Raw genomic sequence first — 17,802 nt, 5'->3', positions numbered from 1 at the left:
GCTTTCACCGGAAGCGAGGACGAGAAACGCATGCGCACAACCAACATGACGTGCTCTCTCTAATAACTTTTCCGCCGGTGACGTCACAGACTATGGGTGACGTCCAATCAAGGGACGCTACTCTTCCGCTAATCTCACTCCCTATTGATACATGCATCGATAAAAGTCCGATTTTTACGTACCGACCATCCCCGGTTTATCCAAATGATAAGACGGTATTGACAAAAGCTGCCAGTGTAACAAGACCATTAAAAAAAATATATAACTCCGCAGATGGGAGGCAGTTTTCAAAATATCAGGCGCAGCTTGATATTTCATGTCGAGATCCCATATCTTTTTTTGATATTTTAAATGCCACAATTTAATTGGATTCAATGACCCCATAAACATTTGCCCTCGCGTAAAAATACGTAAACAAAAAACAAAACAAACCCAAACGTGTACTTTGCGTAATTTAAAAGTTTCATGAATCAAATTTTATTTGTCCATTCTCCTTTACCAGTCACCAATAGATCATCCATCCATCTACTCATAAATCTGTCTATCTATTTGTGACCCCTCGTCTCAAAACGGTATTATGTCGGGATGGACCAGCTGCTAAAAAGTCAAATTATAGTTCAACTCGTCAAGAATATGACACATTGGTATCTAGTACAGTAAAATATGACATTCCTCCTCCTCCTTAAAGCATATAAACCCAACTTAAGCATGATATTTCTGGCTACAAATTCCCTTTCCAGTATCTTAATCATCCCGACTTAATACCGTTTTGAGACGAGGGGTCACATTTATCCATCCATCTATCTATAATAAATTCATCCCGCCAACTTTCTATGTTTTCTTTTACGGGTTTTCTTCACCACAACATACAGAGCTAAATCATTGAGGGACTCGACTCATTTCATCCACCATTTTATTCATTTCTGTCGTCGAGACTTTCAGACAATGCTTGTCAAAATGGTAACTTGTAATAATCACAATAACAATCAAATCAACTGATTCTCCACAGAGCGTATGCCTATACTATATTGCGAGATTTTAGTTGTCATGAGTGATAACACTGTCGACCGCTGGTAACTAAATAACTATCCATGTGGGTAATAATAGTAATAGGGCCATTGGACTTTAATTAATTTTCAAATTCAATTGCCTCGAAACTAAGCTTCGCTACTTTTATTTTTCCTTTGCAGCCAGCTATCATTGTGTGACGGATCTTATTACTATAATTATTATTATTATCATCACAATCATTCTTATTCTCAACGCTGCCTCACTGATCATGTCCAAGATTCATTGAGTTTCCAATGCTACATTATTCCAATCAGCCCTATCGCACATTATTTTTTTTGTTGGTAAATAGTAATTTTAGTTTTAGGATTGGGCACTTTTTGTCGGCTTAGACTTAGACCCAGCTAGCAAAATCACTGCTAGGCGGACAGACTGGTTTAAAAATAAAAACTGACACGATGCCGGTTCGTTGGCGCGGAGAGCTAGCTCTACAAATTGAGCAACTCTGACTGAAGTGTAGGTTTCAACTTATTTTCAAATTCAAATTCAAATCAATAATGTTTCTCTCTTCAATACAACAAACGTCTTAGTCAGTTTCCTATCCTCCTATAAATGTGGGCGGGGACAACGCTGCAAGTGAAGTGTTGGACATATGTCGGAATTATAATAATGCTTAAATATAATATGACGCATACCTCTCATGTGACAATGGTAATGTACTACAATACATGGTTGAGTTGTAATTAGACTGAGAGCTCCATCCAATCATACAATATATTTATTGATCTACAATTTGTGCCGCAATACGGCAAACTGACTGATATTATTTAGAATAATTGATATTATCATCTACATTCTATATACAATTACATAATAATATACCAAACTTGTCAACTCAAAATCAAATAAACTTTGATACAAAAATATAAACTGGTTTGTTTGTTATATTTCTAGTGACTGTACTGTAAGGCGCCTGCAACACATTTAAACAATTTAAATGCTACTTAAAATAGGACCACAAAAAACGTCATTTTTGTGGCCGAAAAAACAACAAACATAGTTTTTGCACCAAGCGCCGAGAGAACTTTTAAAACAGGGTCATTCACCCATTGATCAGGCCTGTAAATGCTAATTTTTCAAAAAGTCTGAAAATTTTCGGTCATTATAACACCAGTCCTTAAGTCAATACACTGGCTTCCAATAGAGAAAAGAATAAAATACAAAATCGCATGTTTTGCTTACAATTTGCCTTCACCATACATCACCTGAATACCTTGAATGCCTTGTCGGGGAATATAGACCAACTCGATATCTGCGATCCAGCAGTTCCTCGCTAATGGAGAAAAACATCCCAAGAACAAAGTTTGCTGAGCGCGGTTTTGCATTTTCGGCTCCAATCGTATGGAATTCTTCACCACCTAAAACCCGACAATGTGAAAGTCTACCAGTCTTCAAAACCGATCTTTTTCATTCTGCTTATCGTGATTCTGTGTGAATATCGATCAAGATGTGTGTGACTGTTGTAGTGATTTTGTAGCCGAATGAATGAACATGTGTGATACTTAAAACTATTGTAAAGCACCTCTGAGCACTATTTGTGGATATTGGCGCTATATCAAATAATAATTATAATAATAATTAGTATGTGACACATACTTTACTGATTATAGATTATGATGTACAATTGCTTGGAGACAACAACAATGGCATCCTTTAAAATATGTCACATGAAAAAGAAATTAATTCAGTACGAGATTTGTCTCATTACTTTTTAACTCAGCCTCGTAAGTTCAAGAGTCCTCAATAATTCCTAATTGTTTATAATCATGCTCTTAATTCTAAAAACGTGGGCCTATGTGTGCATTTTGTGTAGGTCCATGACGTTATGGTATGCAGGCAAATTTGTAAAGTGTCTTTGAAGATTTATAATGAAAAAGGCGCTATAGAAATATCCTTACTATTATCGTTATGTGTTCTATTCTTGTCAAGTAATTGTTGTTTGATTTTAAGGGATTTACGGCGCTTGCAACACATTAAGGTCATATCAGCGCCAGTAAAAAGGAAGAAAATGGGAAAGTCGAAAGTTCTAGAATTACAATTAAAGCACCCAAGAGAGAGTAAGACAAGGGGGAATTGGGAACAAATAGGGATCAGATGTAGATTCCAAGAGCATACCATCAATGTACTTACACATACACAAGATCCAACAAAGAGGAATACACTCAAATGCTTACATTTAATTATACATTAAAAATAACAAAAATAATAATACATAATAGAGAGATGATTTACAAGGAAGAAAATATCATCTCCCAAAACAATAACTATGCATTCGACTGTTTCCCTCCCAGCTAGGACAAAACCAAGTAATCTCATTCCAAGACAAAGACAGAAAGCATGTTGGAAAACAGATAAGGGGGGGGGGGGGGGGGGGGGATAGAAGTCACAGTAAGTACCTCCCTGCCCACTATGGGAGGTCAGAAACCCCACCCAGATAGAAGACACAGTATGTACCTCCCTGCCACTATGGGAGGTCAGGAACCCCACCCAGACAGAAGACACAGTATGTACCTCCCTGCCACTATGGGAGGTCAGAAACCCCACCCAGATAGAAGACACAGTATGTACCTCCCTGCCACTATGGGAGGTCAGAAACCCCACCCAGTATGTGGGTCTATGTGTGCATATACATGACGTTATGGTATGGAAACAAATTTGTAAAGTGTCTTTGAAGATTTATAATGAAAAAGGCGCTCCAGAAATATCATTATTATTAAATTGTATTATCGTTATGTGTTCTATTCTTGTCCAGTAAAATCAGGTCTTGCAAATCAATAGACAGATAGATAACCACGCCTCTCGGACAATCGTCACAATGTAAACAATGGCACTGATTGGTAGACACAGCAAACTCTACAGGTTTTACTATCGATGGTATGTGTTTAAGTAAAATACCCACTGTTCTACCGCTTGAACAATGGAACTAACATACAGAAAACTGTGTGTAAATTTAAACATTCATAATCTAAGAAAATCGTGTGATAACTAGTCACCCATTTGGCGGTAAAAAAAACGATAACAGTTATCAGGGAGAGGTCGATTTCATTCATGTTGCTGTTTATAAACAACCGAACTATGTTTGTCCGAGCACGTGTGAGGGAGTGTCACAAATTTCATGTTTTGATTCGTCAAAAATCAACTCAGAAGTGACAAAACAAAAATGTAAAGAAAAGAAAAAAAATCACTCACTCAAACCAAAAGGAAGTAGAATAACAACATGAAATTCATTTTAATCAATAATTCCGACATGTCTCTTCCATGAACATAAATTTCTTAACCTCTACATGTATATAACATTCCATTCTATACAAATTCACTCCTTATTACTCACATCTCTTTCACAATTTACACACATCCACAGTCAAGTTTGCCAATCATTTTTATTTTTTGGCTCTTTTTTCATTTTAATAGATATCTCACCAAATCATACAACAACATATGGCAGAATTAGTGAATTAGTAATCAGTCAATTTATCATCATGTCTAAGTCTAAGCTGAAATTCTACATATTACTATAGTAATCGTAGGTAATATTATAAACAGTATAACACACATGAGTTTAATTATGAAACGTGAAATTATCAAATGATAGCATCACAATTTGGTAAAAATTTTTTTAAATAATTATTAAAATAAACTTATTTTTAGTTTCATCAATAAACCTAGAAAGAAACGTGATAAATCAATAAATATACTATTTTAAAGTATGATTAAGAGGCCAATAATTAGAAAAAAAGCGGTGTTAAGATTGTCAATTTTATTGTGGCTAATTTGAAACACCCTCTTCAGCCCATCATACCCCTAAAGATAAGTCAAATTTGATTTGTGACATACATAAAAAAAAAACCAACAAAAAAATGATCTAAGTCACAAAATCGACTGCGACAAGTAGTGTTTGCATTACAAATCAGATAGTTGCAGTCATAATGGTTATCATTTAAAAACAATGAACCTACATTGTAGTTCCATCACGGATGATACTTTCATTTGACGACAGATCTTTGGAGTACTAAATAAATAAGAACTTAAGCCACAGTAGATAGACCTTTACCCTGTCTGGTAGTTCAAAACTCATTTCTTAAACAATATATTTCAGCAGTAAAAAGATTATAAAAGGAAATTTATCTTCCATCGATCACCTTATAAATCTCCTACCAAATAGTTTTGTTTATTAAAATTTAAAAACTAAACGAATAATAAAACCATACTAATACGCTTCAACAGTCGTAACGTCACTTCCCTCGTAATGACGCATAGTAACTTAGTAACTGGCTCTAAACTATCCGAACAATGCCCTTATGAAGTATAAAAGTGTATCCAGAGGAGAAAAAAACATTATAAATATGATCATGTTTTGACTTTTACACATTCTGATCACAAGACATATGAAAAGTTCTAGCCAGCATGAAGAATAAAAGATACCGATTTTCTTTGTTTAGAAAAACGATGACCGCCGTTGCTGGGCGATGTGACATCAAACTATTGAATCCAATTACCTTAAAAAAAAAAAGCCTTAGAGAAAATGGTGAGGTACATATCAAGATATATCAGACAGGATTAGTAAAAAGTTATAGATCTGAAGTTAAAGTAGGTAAGGTACCAAAGAAAATGCTGGTTAAAATAGGGTACAGAGGATCCACAAGCAATCTATAAATGTGCCTTTTTTAAACTCACTCAACCCTAGAGATTTTGGCTACGTTTCAAAACTGGAAAAAAATGTATTAGAAATAAGAATGTGCATAGATAGTTTTATTCAACTCCCATTAACATGCAAAAATTAAAAACATTAGCTTTGATACTAGCTACGCCTTTAATTTCTCATAAGGATGTCATTAATAGGGATGGGGTAAAAGTAACCCGGGTATACTACGGATATAGTCGGTGTTAGGGTTGAGTGAGTTAACACCACATAGAAGTCAAACCCAGGTACAAGCAAAGGATCCCGCGATGAAGGATACAGTCAAATGCTCACAGAGAACAATATGAGATGGAAGACACAGCAAAAGTGACCCCTCTGTCTACTGTCGGAGCATTTTGGGTTTCTGCCAGCCCCAGAGAATTTAATCTGTAAATATCGTGATACAGTCACTCTATGTAGTCGCCTTATTCATTCCACTATATAATTGTTTAAAATCCTTGCACTCATTGAACTGTACTTACGAGATACAAAACAACACGAACACAGGCAATGTTTGAACTCAATAAATAACTTGGAAGAATTTGTGTCGAAAGTAAGCTCGCATTAATATCCATGTGTACTTTCAGTCTTATAAAAAACACAACTATTTTTTATTTTGGTAAAAATCCAACAAATATACAATAACATCTCCATAAAGATCCCGAACGTTCAAAATCTGATATTTTTAAAGCATGAGAAAGTGATGACATTTAACAGCCTGAAAAATTAAATCATTTCAAGTCAAAACACATTATTTTTGGAAACTGCCAGCAGTTTTTAGCACTTGGTATTTCAACAACTTTGAGTGAATCATTGATCCTTTCATTTTATAGATAATTCTGTTCAAAGTATTACGGAACTGAACAAATATAAATAATTCTGCAATGAACAGAATTTAAGATGACATTTTCAAATGGCAATGTGGAGCTTTAAACAAAGGTGAGGGAAATCGATAAAAAACATAATTGATCGAGTAGGTAAATGTCCTTGTAAAGGAACAACAAATTAGTTTCTGTTTCCTTAAAAACGTACAAACAGATCATGATACTACTGTCTTTCATTTCGGCACATCAACCAATCACGGAAAATGTACATTTTAGGATATAAGTAGGTATGAAAGCTTTTAAAAAATCATAATCATAATACGGGTATGAGAACTAAGTGCCATAATATTTTATTTCAACATAAGACTCTTGAAATAACAATTACTTGAAACAACAGCTTACACTCGACCAGAATAACAACAATAAATGACTATGTTCCCTCCGTTTCCACCTCATAGAAAATTAAAGAAATATAAACCTGAGGAACAGATTATAAAAGTTATCTTTCATAGCTACTAGCAAAGGCAACCTTTCATAGCTACTGGCAAAGGCAATCTTTCATAGCTACTGACAAAGGCAACCTTTCATAGGTGCTGAAAGGGCCAGTCTTATAAAATATCTTGACTAATTTACATCTTAACAAAGTTACTGAAAGCAGACCTACCTACTTGAAATTTTGACAATTCATAATTTTAACTTGAAAAAAACACTAGCCTTATACTTATCGGTTACCAATTTGCCATTAGGAGGACTGAATAAGACATCAAACTCCTAACACTATGGGATTTGTCACTGTATTTTTCATTTTCAGCAAGGTTTATTGAAATTGAGATACTCATTCTGTTTTTAGGATGGGGCCCAAAAATTCTTAGTTCTAAAATTTTTTTCGTGAAAGTAGACAGGTCTATAAATGGAATATACTTTAAATGCAATATGTCAAAAGTTAAACAAACAAACAAACAAAAACCTCCAATAATTTTCCAGACACAACACCCCCGCCTTGATAACTATGGTCTTTTATTCCTTATCCCTGGTAGACAAAGAGGACAAGTAAATTATGATACAAAAACAAACAAAAAAAGAATAATTTGGGGCAATGTGTTTTGAGTGAGCCAGAGATCTATTTAGATGAATGTTGGATTGTAAATTTCTCAGTGATCATATCTTTTTGTCGATTATGATACAGAAAATATTTATAGATATGTACAAAAAATTAATGATCATTTAAAGCTATCATTATCTTTTCTCTGCCTTCAATTTCGGAGGTTTCAGATTCCCTTTTCCACTTTTTTTGCCTTTGGTCTTGGTCCAGTTTCTCCAGCTATCAACACGTCCTGATCTACTTTCCTGCAAATGAAAGATTCGGTAGTGATTTATTGAATCAAGTGAATGCCTCTTAATTAAACAGAAGCAGACAGAGAAAGAAGTAAGCAAGTGCTTAATTTATGAAAGTATTGTTAAAATCTATCCTTGACAGGAACATAATTTCATTTATCAATATCAGTTTAAACAAAACAAACAAATTTTTTAAAAAGGCCAGTAAGTCAGGAAAGGACACCAATAAATTATTTAATATACAACATTAAAAGCCTTGTAAAATGCATTCACAGTACTTGGTCTTGTACATTTCAAGCCGGTATTGGGGACGTCGCTTAATTGGGACGATTCCTTGGAAACAGATTTTTTTCTACATGAAAAGTCATACCCTGTCCAACCCCCAATCACTTAATTGGGACGATTCCTTGGAAACAGATTTTTCTCTACATGAAAAGTCATACCCTGTCCAACCCCCAATCACTTAATTGGGACGATTCCTTGGGAACAGATTTTTTTCTACATGAAAAGTCATACCCTGTCCAACCCCCAATCACTTAATTGGGACGATTCCTTGGAAACAGATTTTTTCTACATGAAAAGTCATACCCTGTCCAACCCCCAATCACTTAATTGGGACGATCCCTTGGAAACAGATTTTTTTCTACATGAAAAGTCATACCCTGTCCAACCCCCAATCACTTAATTGGGACGATTCCTTGGGAACAGATTTTTTTCTACATGAAAAGTCATACCGTGTCCAACCCCCAATCACTTAATTGGGACGATTCCTTGGAAACAGATTTTTTTCTACATGAAAAGTCATACCCTGTCCAACCCCCAATCGCTTAATTGGGACGATTCCTTGGAAACAGATTTTTTTCTACATGAAAAGTCATACCCTGTCCAACCCCCAGCCGCTTGATTGGGACAAAATTTGACAATGACAGTTTACATAATAGAGCTTTTTGTTGTATTCAATAATTTAAAAAAAGAATAGCTGTATTTACTAGGTAGGGTGATGAAAAATAGGAATAAAATCTAATTCAATGTTTTGACATACCTCAAAATTTTTCTGCCACTCTTTGTCCATTTTCTTTTTCTCCTCTTCTAAAACTTCTTCTTCTGCTTTTCGTTTTCTGTGGACAAGGAAACAATGCTTTGTGGATGAAATTTGTCCCAAAAAAACCCCAAAAAGTGCAAGACTATTGACATTTGATAACTAAGAAATTTATTGTTTGTTTTTAAGGGTTTTATGGCGCTTGCAACACATTTAGGTTATTTCAGCGCCAGTAAAAAGAAGAAAATGGGACAGTAAAAAAGTTATAGATTTACAATTAAAAGCACACAAGAAAAGTAAGACAAAGGAAAATGGCAGAAATAGGGAAAAGATGTAGATTCCAGGAGCACACTATCATTGTATTTGAGATCATATATAAGTCTCATCCTGACACAAGGACAATTCCCCACTAAGAGGAATACGCTCAAATGTTTACATATCATATGTTTATTTTAAAAATCCTAACAAAAAAAAAAAAAGTAGACAATACAGAGATGAAATACATGGGAAAAAAATATCATCTTCCAACCTATACATTTGACTGTTTCCCTCCCAGCCAAGGACTCCAGCCAGGGTCAAGACAAAACTAAGTATTCTTATTCCAAGACAAAGACAGAAAGCAATTGGAAAACAGATACAGGGGGATAGAGGACATACTAAGTGCCTCACTGCCCATTATGGGGGGTCAAAAAAACCCACATATTAACAAATTTACATACTCTTTAGAGACACATTGAATCCAAAAAGTTAATCAAGAAACTTTCAATATATTCAAGATGTTCAATAAGTGGGCAAGTTCTTGAAAAAAAAATTGTTTATACAATGAATTATAAGAAAGCTGAAATCTTAAGGTAACTTTAAATGATTTTAAAATTAAAATGCATTCAAACAGAAAAAAAAGACCAAAAAAGTCCTGACATATCTTAGGAATATTTCAAGGAGAGTGAGAGAAGAAAAGAAAAAAAAAAAAAAAGAATTTTAAAATTGCAACTTGTGAAGTTTACCAAAAAAACTTGATTTTTAAAAGGACTGTGTTAAAATATCTTTCTAAATCCCGATTCTATAAAAATATTGAATTTTTGGGGGGGTAAATAAACCCCACACACGAACAAATTTACATACTCTTTAGAGACACATTGAATCCAAAAAGTTAATCAAGAAACTTTCAATATATTCAAGATGTTCAATAAGTGGGCAAGTTCTTGAAAAAAAATTGTTTATACAATGAATTATAAGAAAGCTGAAATCTTAAGGTAACTTTAAATGATTTTAAAATTAAAATGCATTCAAACAGCAATATTATCATTTTGAAGCATTGACTGCCAGCCTTAAAGGCAACCCTAAAAACATTTCACTCTCCAAAAGTCTGAAGAAAAAAAGACCAAAAAAGTCCTGACATATCTTAGGAATATTTCAAGGAGAGTGAGAGAAAAAAAAAAATAAATAAATAAAAGAATTTAAAATTGCAACTTGTGAAGTTTACCAAAAATAAGTTGATTTTTAAAAGGACTCTGTGTTAAAATATCTTTCTAAATCCTAATTCTATAAAATTATTGAATTTTTCAATGACATTGTATACAAATTAAAATTACACCTCAGCAGTGCGTAAAATAAAAATAGTATGTTACATTGAAACCAACATAAGATAAGGATGTTGTCCGTATGCGGAAATTGCATATTTATTATGCTAATAAAAAATAAAAAATCTAAATAAATAAAGAATTTAGGACCTGAGGGGTTTTATTGTGAAGTTGAAAATAATTCTTCATCTCTATTTCTGTAGGTACCACAAACAGTGACAGAATAATATTGATTGAACAAAAAAAATCTATTACCTCTCGTGCATATCCTTCATTTCTCTTTCTTGTCTCAATCTTTCTAAATCAGCAAACAATTTACAAGTCTGTACATAAACGGCATGCTTGTACTGTAAAAAAAAATTAAATACCAGTCTCATGATAAAACTTCACATATTTGTCAAGCATTCATCATAAATGTTTTTAAAAAAAAGCAAATATTGAAGTCATAGAAAAGGGTTTGTGATAATAATACATGAAGTCTTTTAGAGCTAGAGATTTTTTTATTGTAACATGCGGTAAATAATGAAAAAAAAAAAAAAATGATTTTTTAATATAACGTTGCGACCATTTGTATCAGTAATATTTCTTCTATTTCTGTAAGTCCGTAATTGTCCTTACACTTCCATAACAATTACGGACGGTCCGTAATAATAGGCAGGTATGCTTCCCTTTTCTTTACAAGTGTTTGGGGCCATTGTTGCATCAATTGCAATAATATGATTTCTGTCTTGTGAACAACGACTTATCTTCTTGGAGAAGAAACGCTGCTAGTTGTGAAACGGAGAAAAGCCGGTAAAACCAGACATTTGGCATCCCTGATAGGCTTATCCAATCAAACCTTATAATATATCAGTGCTGATGGTGACAAAAAGTGAAAAAGTAGGAAAATGTTGAACGATTGCCTTTAAGCCCCATTTCTACTGCACTAAACCCCACTTTTAGAGCAATTGAGATGATAGACTATCATTGATACTCTAGCTAACTTCTGGAGAGCGGGAAACTGCACCTGTGTGTTCCACCACACATCAACTCTCTCATTGCTAGCACACTGTTTCGAGAAAATGTAATTTTTAAAAGGAGGATTTCCGCGGATCCGAGGAAAACCATCAGCACTGATATATCCCATGCCATTGTTTGCTAGTCAGATGCCTGCTTCAGGGTTACCAATAACAATGCAAAGTTGACATCAAAGAAAAACAAAATACTAAACTGAAAGAGCAACACTCTATCTACATTTTTTTAAATTGTAATACGGCCCAAACAATGTAAGATTAAGATAGAACAAAAGATCACTGACTTATTTCTAGTTTTGTCCGAATATGCATAACATTGTACCTTGTACTGTATGATATAGGTCCATAAACGTTTTAGTAAATGTTTATTAATTATATTTTGGGATGACTCTCTTTACTTACGTATTCGATATATAACAAAAGGATGTATGCTTAAGTTAAATGAAATGAGGATTGTCTATGTAGTAATGTGTGTGTGTCTGTATATTCGTACGTATGCATGATTGAATATTATACTTGTGAAGTGCTAAATAAATGTAATTTATGTATGTACAAACTTCTTATTAATATTTATGATGATCATCATTAAAAGAGAAGCTTGTAGTATATTTTAATATTTTAAAAATTGATCTTTATATAGCGCAATATCCACTAAATGTGCTCAAAGTGCTTTACAAGGGGTCCCTGGTCAACAGCAACATTTAACATGTAGGACGAGACATGACGCCTGTTAGGCGATATTACAATTTTTCGGACAAAGACAACGCTGTTAACAGCCAGGTAGTCATTTTACACCCGAGTACGGTGAGAGAAAGTGAGTAAAGAACCTTTTCCAAGGACTCAACTATGCACCGAGCGCGAGGCTCGAACCTAGGACCTTCCGATCCGAAAGCAAGTGTCATACCACTAGACCACATAGCCGCACAACTTTACAATTTACAACGTATGTACATACCTTCTCTAGGTCATCTTCTGGCACATCCTGTGGTTTACCCTCTTTCTTAAGCTGCTTCTTTTTTTGTTTAATCTATGATGAACAATAGAAGAAAAAAAAACCCAGACAAACTCTTATTATCCAAAATTCAGAATGGTGAAAAAAACAGACAAACCCGAACTGTTAAAGATATATAGGGTGTCCATAAAGTCTGGGTACATGGTAATAGTACACATTCTTCTTTAAAAACTCTATCTTATTCGATTAGGATGTAAATGAATAGTATTTTAACTATACATGACCTCTTCTTCAGTGAAGAAAAGCATCATTCAGCCAAATCTCCACAATCTATAGCATAAATGAATAAATATAAATAGATGGGGAAGTGCGACATGTACCCAGACTTCGTGGACATCCTGTAGATATATTTGATGAGATACTTCACTCTTTAGACATTTTAATATTTGCAAGAGTTAGAAAATTTCATAATAGTTATAAAGAGAAAATAATTTTTAAAACATCTTTAACGTCACAGTTCAGACCTAATAACAAGGGCTGGAAAAAAACAAAAACAACCAAAAATACAAAAACAAATATTACCATCTCATCTGTACGCATTCTTGCTTCCTCAACAACTTCTCTACATCTCTTAAGTCCTTCTTCATTTTCCAGAGTTTTGTAGGCCTTGTTCACAGCTGTTAATCAGTTTGAAAAATTAAAAAAATAAATCAGTAAATATGCTCTCTACAGGTGTTACTGTATTCCAAGATAAAATGCTCTTCTTATTAAGACAAAAAGTGTATAAGGAATCAAGAAATTGTTTCATCTGCAATTACAGTCATGTGTTGAATGCAATTTGGTAAATATTACAAAATGAAAACATGAGGAATAATTGGTAGTTATTATCACAATTCTTAAACAGTTAAATCAGTAATTATATACTTCTGGACTTTATTAAGTATAATATTACCTTCAAATGACTTCTGAGCTCTGTCACGGTCATCTTGATTTTTGTCCGGATGGACAAGAATTGACATCTAAGAAAAAGAAAAAAAATGACAAAATAATATTTTTTTAAATTCTTATTTCAGTGGGTACCATACACTATATGAAACGATCTTTTTCAAGAATAATACAAGAAGTGACTAATAACTACTCACAACAGGAACAAAACTAATAATCAAAGTCTAATTAAATTTCCTGTTTTTTTTCTTTTTTCACAGGAGAAAGCCAAAAAGTCTGAAAAATCAACTCGTCCAATTCCCATCTTTGTTACGACAGGTTGTAATTTACGATTATCAAATAAGAAATAAGGGCCTTCACAAGTGGGGAAATACCAGAAAACAAAAAACAAATAAACATTCCTTAGTTGCCAAATAAATTACTAGAGAAATTGAAAGTACCAGTGACGATAATGGCAATCTGTAAAAAATGTAGAAAATTTATCTGCCCATTGGTCAAACTCAACCCAAATCGAAATTATAACTTTATCATACACACATCCATACCGAACATAAGATATTTAAATTTTAAGGAATATTTTATAAGTTGCAAACATCCTCCCAATCAGACAATTTATAACACCAATAATGTTACTTAACCCTAAATAAAGAGATGAAGATAAAATCTTGGCTTAACAGTCATAAAAGTCTCATGCCATTGCTAGAACTTCTTGGTAGTTGCAACCAAGTGGTTATAATACTTACTGCTATATAGACTCATAAAATGTTTATAAATTGCAAAATAGGATACATTTTGCATTGATTTTTCCACCAAAATATTTCCCATCAGAGACTGCTTTAAAAAAAAAAAAAAAAAAAAACACAAAAAAAAACACGGATACATGAACATCAGATATGATGGCACCCAAGATGCTGGAAAAGGCGGGATTCCGCCAAAAAGTGGAAAACTAAGAGCACTGAATTAATCTTAATTTTTTTCTCACCAAAAATAATCGACTTAAGATTAATTGTCTCCAAATTTTATGACTTTGTTGTTAGGGTCAGATAATACTGAACAGGAAGCAAGATTTGTCAGTAACTCCCAGTCTCAGTACAATACTACAGTCATCTTTACAATATCAAGGAAATGTCTGAAGACTAAGTTGTTCCGTGAGGCTTATTTTTCATGAAATAGATGTTGCTTAGATTTTGTTTTTGTAAGCATGCTTATTATGTATCATGTAGTGTCGTGATTTTTAATTTTGTTGTTTTTAAACATTTTTATTCTTATAATGTAAAGTGCCGCAGAGCATGATTCATGTGGATGTTTAGGCGCTATATAAATTCATTATTTACTATTTTACGATATCAGTTATAAATCGAGAATATATGAATATCTATCTGTGCTTACCTGCCTGTATTTCTTTTTCACATCACTTAGAGGGAGATCTGGTTCAATTTGAAGTACCTATCAAGGAAAGAAAAAAAAATATATACAATAAATATTACGATTGCTTTATGTTTGTTTTGGTTTAAGGGTTTTACGGCGCTTGCAACACATTAAGGTCATATCAGCGCCAGTAAAAAGGAAGAAAATGGTATGGTTAAAAGTTCTAGAATTACAATTAAAGCACAAAAGAAAAGGTGAGACAAAGGGGAATTGGTTCAAATAGGGAACAGATGTAGATTCTAAGAGCACGCCGTCAAAGTACTTTGTCTGAGATCACCTAAAAGTCTCCTCCAGACACAAGTACAGGTCCTAACTAAGAGGAACACACTCAAATGTTTACAAATCATATGTAAAAATGAAAAGAGTAACAGTACATAACAGAGAGATGATTTACAAGGACAAAAATATTATCTCCCAAAACTATAACTATACATTCGACTGTTTCCCTCTCAGCCATGGACTCCGACCAAAGTCAGAACAAAACTAAGCAATCTCATTCCAAGACAAAGACAGAAAGCAATTGAAAAACAGATAAGAGGGGATAGAAGACGACACAGAAAGTACCTCCCTGTTCGCTATGGGAGGTATGAACTACGATTGCTTAAATGAAAGACAAAACTGTAAAAAGAGCAGACTATCAAAATGAAATAAAAGTAGGTTTTCAAGTTGAAGGAAAAGGTGAATAAATGTCAGCTGAGAGTTGAATCTAGAAACATGCCATGCCCTTCCAAAAAATTTAGACCTCGATAGAAGGTTAATACAATATTTGGTTTCAGCAAATTACTGATCACCACACCCACTGTTAAATGTAAAATATTGATATTTTAAAAAATTTCCATCAGAGTGGCAAATTTCACTCCATGAGATTTTACATCCAAACCAAAAGAATATGATTTCTTTAAAATGGCATGAGAAAAGAATTTAAATGTCCATAATTTTGAACATTACATAAATTAAAAACACTCAACTACCTAAAAATTAAACAAAATTTTTTTTTAAGAAAAAGAAAAAAACAAAACCAATACTGTTTGTTTGTTTGTTTGTTTTAAAGGGTTTTACAGCGATGGCGACACATTTAGGTCATATCAGCACCAGTTAAAAGGAAGAAAATGGGATAGTAAAAAGTTTTAGAATTACAATCAAAGCACCCAAGAAAAAGTAAGACAAAGGGGAAATAGTACAAATAGGGAACAGGTGTAGATTCCAAGAGCACGCTATAAGTGTACTTGTTTCAGATCACCTATATGTCTATTTCTGACATAAGCACAGGTCCTCACTAAGAGGAACACACTCAAATGTTTCCAAATCATATATGGAAAACAAAAATAATACAGTGCATAAAAGAGAGATGATTTACAAGACAAAAAATATCATCTGCCAAAATTATAATTATACATTTGACTGTTTCCCTCCCAGCCAGGGACAAAACCAAGTAATCTCATCTAATCTAAGTGCCTCCTTGTCCACTATGGGAGGTCAGGAACCCCACCCAGATACCAATACTGTCTTGATGGACAAAATACAAATATTTAAATCATAAGACCACATACAACTTTATTTTTTTTTAAACACATAAAACATCTGTGCTTATGACAAGTGAAGAATAAGAAATGCTTTAAATGAGAGAGATCATAAAATAATATATAAAAATTATAAAATATCTTACATCATAAGGATTCAAATTAAAATAAGTAGCACCAGGGCGAGTGAGTCGATCAATTTGTTGCTTTGGAGTCAAGACTGAGTCACGTTTCTCAATTGCTTTCACCTGGAGAAGATTTAAAAAAACAAAAAAGACAAAACAATAACATTTCTTGTTAAAAATGATAAAACAAAAAAACTTTCATTGTATGAAAAGTAATTGAATAAAAAATGGAGAATGATTACAAACCCAAAGCTTAACTATACACCCATAGCGGCCAACTTTTTAAAAAGCTAAAATAGGACACCCTAACAAACAAGTCATGACCCAAAACAGCAGGACCTATGTTTGGAATGTTATATCGCGTTATATAATATCATTTGTCCGGCCGAGGCATTGGGCATTGGAAAAATTCCTTCCTTGATTTGGCAGTAGGACCGTAAAAAAGCGTAATTTCCCTTCAAGGCTAGTGATTACCTGTAGTGGTGGTCTCAGTCTGGCTAATTTTTCGTTTTTACCTATTTTTCGAGAGCAATAACATTTAAATGAGCTACTCCTATTAAAATCTGATTCCATCTATAACTCCAGAGCACTTTAACTTTAAGTCGACAGTTTGGATACACAAACTCTTGTCTTATTCTTATGGAGGCAATTCTTATCAACAAATAATTTAAATTTTGTTGAAAAGTGCTTATCGCAATAATTTTCATGAAGACATGCATTATTCATTCGCCAGCAGTGGTGGTAGGGAATTTTTGGGCGAGTTGGGTCCCAATTTGACCATTGAATTGTCATTGACTTACTCTTACTTTGTTTTGACTCCCAGCCACTGCTGCAGCTCACTAAACTGACTGGTACGACCGGCGCAGCTCTCTAATTAAAGCATCAGCCAACGAGTACAAATCACACAGTGACAGTGTCAAGTCCCAGTACAGTACAGTCCAGTAGATAAGTATGAGTATGAGTCCATGAGTATGAGTATGAATGAGTGTTGTAGTTGTAGTTCTAGAGTATGAGTCCAGTATGAGTTGAGTAAGTTACACAGTACAGTACAGTAAGTGGCAGGAACCACTGCCACTAGTTAGGACCTATCTACAAAAAGAGGCCCTTGAACATTGTTTAAAAGTCTGAACCTTACCTCGTCATAGAATTCTGAAAATGCTGCCTCTGATGACCCAGCCTCATTGGGTACACCAGCGGAGCTGCTTTGAATTTGAGCTGTCGGATCATTGTTTGGATTAATTGGAAAATTTATCTCTGTCGCCATTTTCAAGCGGAAGTAACTATTGCCCGGACTC

General features: G+C 33.8%; 1 protein-coding gene and 1 long non-coding RNA gene across 2 annotated transcripts in view; one reads left to right on the top strand and one right to left on the bottom strand.

Annotated features, from left to right (window-relative positions):
* Nucleotides 1-1,938, top strand: part of LOC144969444 (uncharacterized) — an 8,423-nt gene extending 6,485 nt beyond the window's left edge. The window contains exon 4 of the long non-coding RNA XR_013644754.1: nucleotides 1-1,938. This exon is cut by the window's left edge and continues 196 nt beyond it. This is a non-coding gene — a long non-coding RNA (uncharacterized LOC144969444).
* A 2,335-nt stretch (nucleotides 1,939-4,273) lies between these two features.
* On the bottom strand, nucleotides 4,274-17,802 carry LOC144967036 (dnaJ homolog subfamily C member 8-like). The gene is made up of 9 exons (XM_078903793.1): nucleotides 17,643-17,802; nucleotides 16,529-16,630; nucleotides 14,824-14,880; nucleotides 13,442-13,508; nucleotides 13,072-13,166; nucleotides 12,493-12,564; nucleotides 10,780-10,871; nucleotides 8,948-9,023; nucleotides 4,274-7,917 (listed from the first exon to the last, which is right to left on the bottom strand). Exons 1-9 carry the CDS (start codon nucleotides 17,769-17,771, stop codon nucleotides 7,807-7,809), a joined length of 801 nt encoding a protein of 266 aa, XP_078759919.1. The 5' UTR covers nucleotides 17,772-17,802; the 3' UTR covers nucleotides 4,274-7,806.

Source organism: Berghia stephanieae, chromosome 3 (assembly GCF_034508935.2).
Source record: "Berghia stephanieae isolate SIO BIC M18660-M18661 chromosome 3, UCSD_Bste_1.3, whole genome shotgun sequence".
NCBI lineage: Eukaryota > Metazoa > Mollusca > Gastropoda > Nudibranchia > Aeolidiidae > Berghia > Berghia stephanieae.
This window is presented reverse-complemented; position numbering and strand designations above follow the sequence as displayed.

Excerpts from the sequence above, each read along its gene's own strand:
- LOC144967036 (XM_078903793.1), bottom strand. The coding sequence starts at position 17,771 with ATGGCGACAGAGATAAATTTTCCAATTAATCCAAACAATGATCCGACA. Across the intron at positions 16,631-17,642 it reads TTTCAGAATTCTATGACGAG|GTGAAAGCAATTGAGAAACG; the intron begins GTAAGGTTCAGA and ends AATCTTCTCCAG. Across the intron at positions 7,918-8,947 it reads AGTGGCAGAAAAATTTTGAG|GAAAGTAGATCAGGACGTGT; the intron begins GTATGTCAAAAC and ends TTTCATTTGCAG.